General features: G+C 30.7%; 2 protein-coding genes across 11 annotated transcripts in view; one reads left to right on the top strand and one right to left on the bottom strand.

Annotated features, from left to right (window-relative positions):
- The window catches only part of LOC115243304 (SUN domain-containing ossification factor), a 46149-nt gene that overhangs the window by 9018 nt on the left and 23882 nt on the right, over nucleotides 1–13249 (top strand). For 6 of the 9 annotated variants that reach the window (XM_029820169.1, XM_029820168.1, XM_029820166.1 and 3 more), the window contains exon 1: nucleotides 3111–3695. The exons of 1 other annotated variant lie outside the window; for it this stretch is intronic. The gene's annotated coding sequence lies outside the window, so the exon portion shown is untranslated. Of the gene's footprint in view, nucleotides 1–3110; nucleotides 3696–13249 lie in introns of those variants that run through there. 2 more of the 9 variants (XM_029820167.1, XM_029820170.1) reach the window with 2 other exon arrangements.
- Nucleotides 9044–11077, bottom strand: LOC115243305. Of its 2 annotated transcripts, none has more exons than XM_029820172.1 (3): nucleotides 10788–11071; nucleotides 10297–10470; nucleotides 9044–9655 (listed from the first exon to the last, which is right to left on the bottom strand). In XM_029820172.1, the coding sequence occupies exons 1-3, from the start codon at nucleotides 10875–10877 to the stop codon at nucleotides 9452–9454; spliced, it is 468 nt and encodes a 155-aa protein (XP_029676032.1). In that variant the 5' UTR covers nucleotides 10878–11071; the 3' UTR covers nucleotides 9044–9451. The 2 variants fall into 2 exon arrangements, with proteins under 2 accessions (XP_029676032.1, XP_029676033.1); XM_029820173.1 differs by lacking the exon at nucleotides 9044–9655 and adding an exon at nucleotides 9877–10045 and having other exon boundaries at nucleotides 10788–11077.

The following is a 13249-nucleotide window of genomic DNA, read 5'->3' as shown; positions in this document are numbered from 1 at the left end:
GTGGCAACCGCGTGTCGGGACCGCTTTAAACATGATGAGGGCACGTCGTATCGACCGCGGGACCCAATCTCCGTCCCGCATTAGTTCTATCTTATATATATATATATATATATATATATATACACACACACATAGTATGTATGATATGTATGACAGTAGGGCTTCGTTCTCGACCTAGATGTTAAAATCTATATACACAGCTTTTCGCTTAATCATCGCCAAAAATGGTATTTTAATAATATACGTACGTATATATATATATATATATATATACACACACACATACGTACATATGTATGTATGACAGTAGGGCTTCGTTCTCGACCTAGATGTTAAAATCTATATACACAGCTTTTCGCTTAATCATCGCCAAAAGGCTTCCCGATGGTATTTTCATGTACGACAATATTTTAGCGAAACGTGAGGCTTCCACGCATGTGGTAAATAAGTGATTTAAGTTTTTAAGTTATTATAACGAACTCGATGGCTCGTATATATTAGAAGTAGATCGATTTTAGAGATATCGAGGTGAAAGATGCGCAGTCATAAAGCACTTATTTCGTTTTTTATCGAGGAAATCTATTGAGCACGAAGGATGATATTGCACGGGGGATACTTTTGGCGAACGTCCAACTCGATCATGTAACCGATCTCGATCGGGCGGAGTTTCATGCAAATTCTCTTGCCGTCGGGTTGCTTCCTTGCCCACTTTGAGAAAAGCTCGTGCATTCATTACTTGCGTGTCACTGGAGCCACGAAAATGTCGTTTGCCAGAAGCAACCTGCACGGGAATCATTTTATGTGTGTGTGCGTGTGCTCTTACAACATGCTGCAATTGCAACTGCATCCACATCCATGTCCTCTTCAATGATCGCATCCGCGTATCCATCTTCGCGAATTATTTTATCGATAAAAATGTAGAAACGTACTTTGTGACTATAAAATAGTTTAATGCGTGCTAAGATATTATAAGATAGATGCTAAGAATGCTATAATTGAACAAATTTAATATATCGTAACAAAAGGCAAATATATTTTTTAACAAAAGCTTTTATAAAATTTAAATTATGTATGTGTGTGTGCTTTATTTTATTTATGTTTTTTATCTTTTGAACGACAAATGAGGAAAGTTTTCTGTTTTATACGAAAACTAAATAAATCGTATGTTTATAAATGCCGTGTGACTGCGCGTACTACAGTTGCAGTTATTGCAACACTACATGTATGTTTGGCATTCTTTTTCCTGCATGAGTTGCATCATCTGCATGCGTACAAAAAAAAAAAAAAAAAAATTATTAAATACACATGTTTAACACATATAAAACATGATAAGATATTCTAATTTCATACATATATTTTGCATTGCACTTGAATACACAATAATAGTTATTATTAGCTTATGATCACATATTTCAATGTTTCACAAAAGTAGTCTTTATTTGTACGAGAATCAGAAAGAATTTTATATATATTTCATTTTGTGTATATATATTGTTTTTGCATTCTATATTTGGTATAATTTTTATCGATGTTTTTATGTCTAATCCTTGGAGTAATCTAATTCTTAAGTATTAGTTACATCGCAAAGTTGATTTCGTAGGAGTTTATTATTTTCTCCAAAAATGCAACTGTGTGCGCTTGAAATTTTATATCGATCCTGCGACTTTTTTTCGCGGTACATTACAACAGTTATTTATTTTTAGCGGAGAAATTTGAAAAAATGTTTCGCACTGAAGAGATTAATTTTCTTAAAATTTAAAGAAAGAAGGGCTACCTTTACGGGTCAGTCGATATCATAGTCATGGGTTTTTTTTTTTTTATATTACTGCGTGTATCAGAAAAACGTAACATTTCCATTACCGGTATAGACAAGTACTTTCGCGACGAAAGAGGCACGATAAACTTGAAAAATTATTATTGAAAGTACGTGAAAAGAGAGCTTTTCTGTCTTCCTTGGTCTCCGCTTAAATTTCAAGATGTACAGATCGATAAATCACTGCGCTTTCTAGCTGCAACGACCAGCGAACGGTCTTTAATTCTACGTGGAGAATTGTGTGAAATTTATCTTCGATCGCCTTATACATGCAACTTTTTTTATCCAGATAAATTTTGACATCTCGAGCACATGCATCTTTTAGAGTTACATACTCCAGGAATTTTAAATAATGTGAACATGTAACAAAATGCACAGATTATATTAATTTTGCTACAGAATTTTTAATCTATGAATAATTTATACAGATAATATAAAAAATGGGATGTTATATTATATAGATTATATTTGAAATTGTTGTGCACAATAAAAAAATTAAATAAAGTGTTATAGAATTGTGTTAGTGAATAATTTTGAATATTTATGCCAATAATTTCTGATTTCGCTACTTTAATTATTCTCATATTTAGTGTCACAATTACTGTTACATCTTCTCATATTGTTTCGAGATCTACCAGATTATTTATATAGTATTTTGTATTAGTTAGTCTTTTTGGATGGGTTTTTCTTCATTTTAGAGACAGCATGAAAATTTAATGTAATGTAATTTAATTTAATTTAAAGACCATTTTTTTTCTCTCTCATAGTTTTTTATTTTATTACATATTGAATATCTTTACAACTAAGTTTTGAAATAAAAAAAATTTAGGTCAGAAAGAGAGATATCCTGATAAATTCGAAAAAAGTTTCGAAAAGAGATTATTTATCACGAGGATTCTCTCATGCATCGCGATCCGGAAAATGCAAAACGTTAAAAATGTACGAATACCTTTTATTCGAAGCGCACGAGCTACTCTTTTTTTATACGCGCGTGTGAATACTTTATAGGGCATAAAAAGTACCGCAGCGCACTTAGTTGCAAATCGTTGAAATCGTATGAGGTAAGTGGGTCCCCTTCCAGGCGGGTGAGCCAAGAGGGGACTCCTGGAGAAAAAGGGCGGATTAGAAAGGATGCGAAGGAGGAAAGTCACGGTTCTCGGGCGACGTGACACGAGGGGGAACACGAAAGAAAGGAAGGGTGCTGGAGAGGAAGTGGGCGATGGTGCGGTCGGGGTGGTGGCGCGGAAGGGTCGCGCCGCGACGTCGCACGAGGGCGGACGGGCGGACCATCAGTTCGCGTTCGAGCGGCCGCCGATATGGGTGTATGGATGGATGATCGGTCGATCGGACCGCATTATTTCATCATCCTCCGCGATTCCGCGGTCCCGCGATAGAAACCGTGTTAAAGAGACGCGTGTCGAGGTGATCGAAAGGAAGAGAATGCGGTATGTGCGTGCGTGTGTGCATGCGTGACGTGACGTGTGAAGTTGCCGGTCGACCATCAGGATGATCACTGGTGCAATATACGCGGAATGTGGCTAAGGACTTGAATGCATCGATCAATATTTATTGTAATGCCGATCTTTTTCGTTATACATATTATATTGACAGACTGTGATATCGATCGTGTAAAACTAATTTTGTATTAAGCTCATATATAATTTTGAATGTGAAAGAAGATTGATTAGTTAACAGAGTCTTTATATATAAATACAGCGGCTAGATCTACCATCATGTTATATTAATATTTATCGGTAAAATATGACAAGTAATGAGTATCTTCCAAATATCTAACGATATTAAAAATCTTTATTAATATTATCAGTATGGGGGGAAGAGAGTATGGTTAATAAATATTGATCATTTGAGAGTTTCTTAAAGGGTGAGTGTGTGATAACTAATCTGTTAATGTGTATATTTATTTATCGTTAGATACAATTGAAATATTTTGATAAGGAAGTTTTTAGAAATATGCATAGTTTACTGAATATCGTGATTAATTCTTATTATGAAAGAAGTAAGGAAGTATGTATTTCGCAAATTTATCTTCAATTTTATATGGCCTGTATATAATGTTTAGAATGATTTCATGCATTTAAAATTGTTCTTGTTAAACTTGCATGTTGGTATATGACATGTTTCCGTGATCGTGGTTTCTTTGCAGTGTTTTAACCTTGGCCGTTTAAATACAACATATTTATGCTTCTATAATATGTGCATTCATGATATCTGATCGTTTTTATTTTGATTGTGAGATTGTGAAAAATCGCGATTGTGTGTGTTATTTTTTCTCTTTTCTTATATTTTATCTATTTGAAAATAAAATTTCCTTTTCTAAATTACACACTCACAGAGATTATTAAAATTTATCGAAAATGTAGAATGATTTACCATTATAAAAAAGTATTTTAATTAAAAAATTTTAAATAAAAAATAATAAATGATTTTAATTCATGTTAGATTTATTTAAAGAGAACACAAACTGTCAGTCATTTATTATTGATAAACGTTTGAAAATTAAAAGTTTTTAGCGCATAATACTTTTTTTAAAAATATATATACGAATAACACGAATTATATATTGTATATGATTTTTCACCTAAAATTGCCCTATTTCAGCAGAATTCTTATTTGTATTTTAAACAAATATTGATTTTCTGCTAACTTTTTCTCACGAAGAAAACAATTCCAAATTTGTCAAAAAATTTATTCTTTAGCGATAGTGAGCTATTTTCTTTAAATTTGCAAAAATTATTACGGCTGCAGTATAAACGAAATTATGCTAACGATCTAAATGAGTAATTTAAATTGTAAACAGTTTAGATTAACTGAGAGAACATTATTTAGTAATTTTGCTCTCTTTCAATATTAGTAGAGACAGACAATTTAAATTAGCAAGATCAACTAGAAATTACATTAATGCTATTAAACGTAGCATTCATAGAAATAACATAGAAATAACTATAGAAATATCGCATAATATTGCGATATTTATGTCATTTTCTATTAAAAAAAAAAAATATATATATATATATATAATATTACTTTGTTTTCTGTAGATAATTATTTTGAAATTAATTAGACAATTATACTATGATCTTTCATGCAATTTAAGATTCTTCCCGGTCAATTCCTGGGGTATTGAATTATCGTCGGTCTACATATTCTATTAGAAATTGAAGATAAAATTGCGTAAAAGTATCCAGGTTTACATAGGAGCAAAATATTCCTATATTTTTAATTTAATGCATTGCAGTTTATAAACAATGATTTCGTTAAATTCTATTTTATTTCGCTGCCACATATATGACATGCATAAAATGTTACTTACGCATATGTTCGCAATGTCACGTTATTTAACTTTAGAATCTTTTTTGCAATTCATTCTAAGCCATTCAATGAACTTTTATCCATTTTGATTTATTACATATAATTTAAATACGAATAATGAGAAGCTAAAAAAATTCAGCAATTTAAACGAATAATTGCGATGGAAGACGAGTAAACAAAAGAACAATCGAGCAATAAAATATCAAAATTTATTTTATTGAAAATTTCCGGTGAAAATATCCATGGTGAATATACATGTATTTGCATTAACAGTATACCGAATAATTTGTATATGTATGGATACGATGTAACAAAATTACAAATATTAGTGTCCATAAACGAATATATCGCGCGATACTTTAATAAGTTTAATATAATATAGAATAACACACACACACACACACACACACACATATATAACATATTCTAGATAGAATTTATATGCTGAAATATTTTCACACATTAAATAAAATAAAGTAAAACATTTATAAATTTATAGATTCAAAAACATACGGTTGAATTAGATTATTTTTTATATTGCATAATTTATTTCACACACACATGATTCAGACAGAACATCCTCTTATCTGAATTTCTATTTTATTGATTTACACGATAGAGAACGGATATGTCTCATCGAAATAAAATGTACTCTTGATTCACGAAATTCTTTCGAAATTATGCTTCCAGCTGTAATTTCAATCGGACGTTAATTGCCGTTATTTCGGCCCGGCAAAGTTAATCGTCTCGGTCTTTCCTGCTCTGTTCATTGTTTTTGCAAACAGCTATTCGCTCTCCTTGACAAACCGACACGCTCGTCCCGATATAAAACACTTGTCGGCCCGAAAGCGTCGCTGTGTACCATTTTAATTGCATTTTAATCTGCGCTGCCCAGCGTGTTGGACGTTTCGTGTTTCTGGCGACTAATTACCAGCGCGAGCATAACAGCATGAATGCATCTAAGGCGCTCACCTAATTACAACGGTCGGTCATATGCACATATGTATACATGAGGCAATACAGTACTTATTAAGAATGGATTAAAAAAAAGCTTTTTTGTTTATAAAATAGGTTATTTGAAATTATTTACTGTAGAGCTATTATGCATTGACTGTGCACTCGTACTAAAGTTTGTTATCGATCAACTTATTTAATTTTTTTTATTTTACATAAAACACTGTTTTATCTTCTTAAATACTCAAATTAATAAAGATTATGAATATATTTATACATTTCTCCATATCTAATTATATCTGGGTTTATTCTACTGTCAGTTTCGGATACTGAATGATAAGCATATCAAAATCTGTCTTGAATTCTAGAAAAGATTATTATTTAAATTAAATAATGTCTCTTTCTTTCTTGTTTGACTAAATTTCGTTTCAATAATTTATATAAAACTTCCAATATTTTGTAGTACTAACATTTACATACAGAGAGAGAGAGAGAGAGAGAGAGTACATCGTTATTAAATGTAAATTAATATTGTTCCGGAAACGGCAAACCACTATTGTTCTTTGCTTTATTAATTATATTTAATAAAATTAAATAATTTCTGTTAATTAATTAATTCCTAAATTTTTATTTATGGTTTATTAATTGTATAGTCTTTTTCTTAATATAAAATTATATTATTTTTTGTTAATATTTAATTGAACATTTCATATATTCTCTATTATAATTTTAGGAAGATAATTAATATTTTTTTTAGTATGTTTTTTTATATAATAATTTGTGCAGACTTGAGCTTTTTTGCATTGGGAGATAACAAATATGAAGTATCTTTATTAGAGCAATAAAATAGAAAAAATTGTAATTAGCACCTGATTACGCTATACAACCATTTCTCCTGGTAAAAATGTCAGATCAATGTCTCGAAGTGCGTTATCATATTAGAGTACACGTGCTTTATCGGCAGGCGATCGTCTAAACGTAGTCTATGATTAACTAAATCTAACAATAAATTTTTATATTTTAAAATAATGTGGAATGAGTCCTCGCGCGAAGATAGCACAAACAAATAATAAATTAACAAAATATAAAGATATAAATTACTTACTTCCCATGTTTGCTCCATCGTTACCTGATGGCTTCCCGGATGTTCTCTTCCTCTTTTAATTGTCCTTTGCTGCTTCTTCATGGCACTCACTCGCGAAAACATAATAATTGATAATTTAGTTAATTTATTATTAGTTGTTTCTAAAATTTTTTGTTGATGCCGTAATGCTTTATTAAAACGAGGAGGTTCTTACAAATACGAAAGCTCAAATGAAAGAAGACTCGTTTAATTCTCTGTATTTGAGTTTAATGAATATTGAAGAAGCTCATTGTACTCTTAAAATGAATAATACATCTATCTGTTAAAAGAAATCTTCATATCGCTGATATAGACGAGATAATAAAAGAAATGATTAGTGTACATATGCATTTTCGAGCTTCTTTCCATTCTGTATTATGGAGAACGGAATTTCTTTCATCGAACTTTTCTTTGTAAGGTAGTCGGCGAATGAACTTTCGCGTTTTCCTCGCACTTTTGAGAGTACCGAACGGAATTTGTCGAATTTGTTATACGCTTTCGCGCGCGCGGAGGAAATACGAGAAAGCCACGATGCTCGGAAGAAACTGCATTCTTCCAGTGATCGTTTTTTAGCTTTCGATAAATAGACAGGAACCGTCAAATGACGACTTTCTTGTGGAAATAAGGCAGACAGAAACTTTTTACTGCGATTCACTGCTAGACGTAAGAAGCGCGACTATGTAGATTTTTCTTGAAGATTTAGTTTTATGGAGCTCGGAAAGCGGTTTCATCTCCGGAAAAAGCTCTTTCGACGAAAAACTTCGTCGATTTGTGATTTTGCCTCATGTTTCAAGATAGTTATAGAAAAGAAAAAATTTCCTATCTTTACAAGAAATAAAGTTTTAAGCATGTATATGAGTGTGTATGTGTAAATGAACAAATCGGTTACCATATTTTGATATCACGCAAGAATTTTTACATATGCGATATTTTCGCTTTGCACATATAAGATTAATAAATAAAATAATAGATATAGATTGTTTTTCATATAAGTATATAAAATAAGGAAATAATCTTATATGATAGAGATATATAAAACTTAATCCTTCAATCATAAATTTTATTTTGTTATATTTCTACAGATAACTTATAAAGAAAAATTATTTAAATTTAAAATATATGCTTTTTCTTTTTTTCTTGTATATGTTAAAAAAATTACTATCTTTTTGTGATCTTTTTTACGGAACAATCGTTGACGTCATTTTGATTACCAACCATAATTTGAATTCACGATACGAACAATTTCGTGGAACCTAGCTAGGGAAATTTTTATATATATGTATACATATGTTGTTTAAAATTTTCCTATTTGAAATTGTATTAGAAATTTATATTACTTTATAAAACTTTATAAAACTACATAAAAAATAACATCTCCGATTTAATCACCACTTAAATATGTTGTAGAGGAGGTTTTTTTGAGTAATTCCCCGCAAGAAATAAATGGGAGACGGCATTAGTTTAGGAGATATAACAAATTGAAATTTTACAATTTTAATGCTTTTTCTATTAAATGTAAAATAAGGAAAAATGAAGTTTGTTTACGTTGTATTCGTGTAGAGTAGACGTGGAAAAAGTGTTTGTTTATATTTACGGGATAGGTATATACTCATAGATACTTTGTCAATAATGTGTTTCACCTATTTCTCGCAGTTCGTTAAAAGTTTTCAACATGCTACTATACGAATTTGTAAGCCTTGTTGAAGGTAGGAATAAGTTAATAGTAAATTGGGGGGGGGGGGGGGGGGGGGGAGTAGAACCCACTGCGTCCACGCTAAACTTTAATATCGTAAACTTAAAATATTTAAGAAATACAACTGGGATAGTGTTGTGATATGTAATTATTTATTGTAAGCATTTTCCATATAAAATAATATAAATACATATATAATTATAAATAATATACTTGATAAGGAGTAATTACAAACATTGTTTAATTGAATGAATCATATAATTACTCTAAAACAATTACGTCTCCATCTGAATATTTATACTTATCAACATTATACGCTTGGTATTTATTTTGGCATATTATTATATTCGTCATATAACAGTAGTATGCCAGTGGAGACACGCAAGAAGCGAAGAACATTTTTCGTAAAAATTGATATAAAACATTTAGAAATGATTAATGAAATAATATATTTTTGTGAAAATGGAATAGGAAACGAAACGATTGATTTTGTTTCTTGCTTTTGCAATACTTGTAATAATCCAGATTCTCTGGATGATCAGTCATATTTGTTAGTAAAGTACGTGTCTATAGCGAATACTAGGGCAGCTAGGATTGCGAAAGAACCGGCTGCAACCATTTGGTCACTATACTCCTCCAGATACGCGTGAATCAGATTAGTCGAGAAATTGTCCCAGTCGCGAATTAGAATGAGGCCAGCGGTGCAACACAGAATCGCTCCCATTGTCGTAAAAATGAGAGCCTGCAAAATCAAAGAATAATATTTGCTATTTGTTGAAAGGAAGAAATATATCCATTTTTCATAATTATGCATTGTTATAGCTACTTGCGTACATTGAAATTCATCAGATCAGATAGGAATACAATAAAACTAGTAGAAAGATAAGAAATTAGATTTTCAAAATTATCTTTTTCAAGACATGTGAGAGAGGATATAGTGAAATAAATCTCATATCTCTTCACGTTTGATTTTTTTTATTGCATTCAAAGTTTAAAACAATGGAATTTTTAAACAGCACGATGTCATCCTACACCGAATCGAATTTAAATAATTCGAATATATAGAAAGTAGACGATCCAAGAAATTGAAGCAGCGACGACTGAATTTTGTTCCATGCATTTTAATATTCTGCTAAATCGAAGAGAAAGCACATCAATTCTTTGATTCTCGATATATAATTTAAAGTTTTTCGCACAGAAACAGAACACGATTTATATCGAAAAAAATGTTAATTCTTCTCAACTATCTTTTTTTTTTTCTGAACAAAAACATTTTTTTTTTTATTAATAATTATCTATATTTATGTTATAGATTGCATTTATCATCGAATGAATTATTTTCACTTGTAAATGATAGTAGCAATATTTCATATTTTAACTTACTGTTTTTTTCGGCAATCGTTCGCCTAATAAATGACTCATGATAAGAATTGCATTTATAAGAACATAACCGCATACTGCCACATGAAATATCGCTATATGGTGTATATCAGCCGGCCGTATTTGATTTTGTTGAAATGGTCCTGCCACCAATCCTGTCGCAATAACGCAGAAAATCTACAACATTTAATATGTGATTGTTCTTAAAAAGTATTTTTGTTATATAAATTATTTTTAGAATCTCACAATTTTAAATTTTTTAAAAATGTTTTTAAAAAATAATGATAATTTATATATATAGTAAAATGATTATATGATTTATGGTTACTTTTGCGGAATTTTGAAGTTTACATTCTTGCCAAAATATGAAGAAAGATATTTAAATATGAAAAAAGACATTTAAATTCTGTTTCTATCGGAAGATTAAGAAGATTATATTTCCATCGCGTGTGTAAGATATCGTTATTTAAGATCGGAATAATATGTATTTTCACCAGTTCGATAATTTTGCAGAAAAAGGGTGCTTCTTTAAGATATCCCTTCAATCTCGTCAAGAGGGTGGATGCAGTGGTCTCCTCAGCCATTTTTGAATCACTTTTTGTGTTATGTTACACTTTTTCAATTTAGTAGACACACTCACACTTTATAATCACTGGGAAGAAATATTCGTCGACATACATTCGAAGTATGACGATGACTGTTTCCAGCTACGCTGAAACGCTCCACCCAACTGTTGACCTGTCAGTAGCCAGTAGTCACACTGGCTAACATTAAATCGACTAAGTCCCCACTTCCTCGCTACTTAAATGCATTTAATGCGTTATTGTAACAGTTCTTGGTACTCAAACCTTGGCGGAGGGTCTGAGATGATCTGTGTTCCACATCTCTCTCTTTCTCTCTCTGAAGATGGACTTTATCGTTGCAAATACGAATATTGTAAATACAGATGAGCCGCGTGAATAAAGATGATTTATTGATATCAAGTTGATTACACTTAATAATAATTTTAAATAATATTATATATGCAATAAATACATAATTTATTAGTTTAATAAAAACTTTTGCCCTTTATAATCTCTTATATAATGATTATATTAATAGCATTGATCAAATGTTATTCGGGATTATTAAAATTGATTCCAGAATTTGGTATAAGAATGTGTATTTTTGTGTAAAAATTTGCTATGGTATGATAATAATAACAGCGCAAAAGAGTGGAATAAATCTGGGGATAGTCTGGTCCGACCGAGAATTACGTTCGTAGAAACGTGTATTTTTTGTTGAAAATTCAGCGGACGAGCAAACTGTCGCAACGATCTGCTGAATTTTATGACGATGCAAGAGATAAAGGTAACAATTGTCTAAAGTGACTAATCGAGAAATGCAGTGAATAATTTTGCATCTCGTTGCATCCTGTACGGATTGTTGCGGACGATTTCTTATTGAGGTCGAGTTCTCTGTTATCAAATCGTCTCTTAGGATCGTATATTTTAATTAAAATACTTTAATTTAACATGATTCATGGAAAAAAAAGATACTGTAATTTAACGAAATTCATGGAAAGAAAGAAACGCGTAAAAACGTTTCCCATTTTCGAATGGGAACAAGGCACGAAAACACACACACGGTATATGTGCTTACACTATCTACTATCTACCCACATTCATCTCATCGCCACACTCGATTACTCGCTTAATTTATCATAGCTTCGTCCGACTTCTTTCCCGTCTCATTCTCTTGCCCTAGTCACTTTTCTCTGTCTTTTCATCATTAACGAATTCCCTGCTTGCTTCTACTCATTTGAACTATGTAACATACTAGATATAGCATAGGTACTCTGGAATTATATAATATACTGGAATGGCCTTCAAATAATGGGGATGACCGAAGGGGATAGTTTTATAGCTGAAGAATGTCTATGCTTGTTGCAATGTTTCTGATTGCCTAACAATGATATTCTCAAAAGGTTGTCCTTTTTCAAGCTGTGGCCGCAAATCACTGTAGTTTGTTAAGTGAAAAATTAAGTAAAAAAAGAAAAGTTTATATCTGATTAAAGGTTTAAAAATGGAATCCACTAAAGCACATTGTTTTAAATCGAATATCATATATTTTATATACGTGGTTATAAAGAAAGCTCCAGTATGTTATGTAATGCTTCCATTATTCGTCGTTTCTCTTTTTGACTTGATCTTTAATATGTTTTAGGATTTTATGAGTTTTATTAAGTTAATATACTGTTGAAATGTATTATTTTGCAAAAAATTCGTTATATTGAACGAATTTTTGCGAAATTGACTGCGCAAATTCAAAAATTAAATTATGAAATCTTTCTTTTCTTCAGTACGAAATAATTTAATTACTGTTATTTCCATAAACGTTACAAGCTTTTATTCTAAATGTTCAAGTTCTTATGAGTTTATTTAATGTTATAATCTCTTGCATTGTAACTTTATTTTACTTTTTCTTCATCGTTTGCTTTTACCAATTTTTGCTTAGTTTAATGCTACTCGCAATGCATTTCGCAAGATTAAATGTAGGAGATATGCCGTGTGTTAAAAGAAATTCAGTAACTGTTGCGCCGTGTATTTTTTTAATTGAATATATGCAGCAGTGCACCAATATAAAATACATGTTATGGTAAAATGTTCACGATTTCCGATTGATGAAGATATACATTTTAAAAAGAATTCAGGATGAAAAAAAAGAAAAGTTTATATCTGATTAAAAGTTTAAAAATGGAATCCACTATAAAGCATATTGTTTTCAATCGAATATCATATATTTTATATCCGTGGATATAATATTTAGCTAAATCAAAAGCTTTTAACAATTAAATTTACATTTTCATAGAATTGAGATAAGAAAATTAAAAAAGATTTCTTCTCTGTAAGACCCGATATTTTGATTGTATCATTATATATCTTCTATATATCTTTACTATACATATATATATATA

Source organism: Formica exsecta, unplaced genomic scaffold (assembly GCF_003651465.1).
Source record: "Formica exsecta isolate Colony F162 unplaced genomic scaffold, ASM365146v1 scaffold72, whole genome shotgun sequence".
In the NCBI taxonomy this organism is placed as follows: domain Eukaryota; kingdom Metazoa; phylum Arthropoda; class Insecta; order Hymenoptera; family Formicidae; genus Formica; species Formica exsecta.
This window is presented reverse-complemented; position numbering and strand designations above follow the sequence as displayed.

What these genes read in the sequence shown, in the direction of transcription:
- LOC115243305 (XM_029820172.1), bottom strand. Translation starts at nt 10,877, where the DNA reads ATGGCTGAGGAGACCACTGCATCCACCCTCTTGACGAGATTGAAGGGA. An exon ending in TCTGCAAAATTATCGAACTG is followed by an intron (nt 10,471 to 10,787) that starts GTGAAAATACAT and finishes TAAATGTTGTAG; the next exon opens with ATTTTCTGCGTTATTGCGAC. An exon ending in AACGATTGCCGAAAAAAACA is followed by an intron (nt 9,656 to 10,296) that starts GTAAGTTAAAAT and finishes TTGATTTTGCAG; the next exon opens with GCTCTCATTTTTACGACAAT.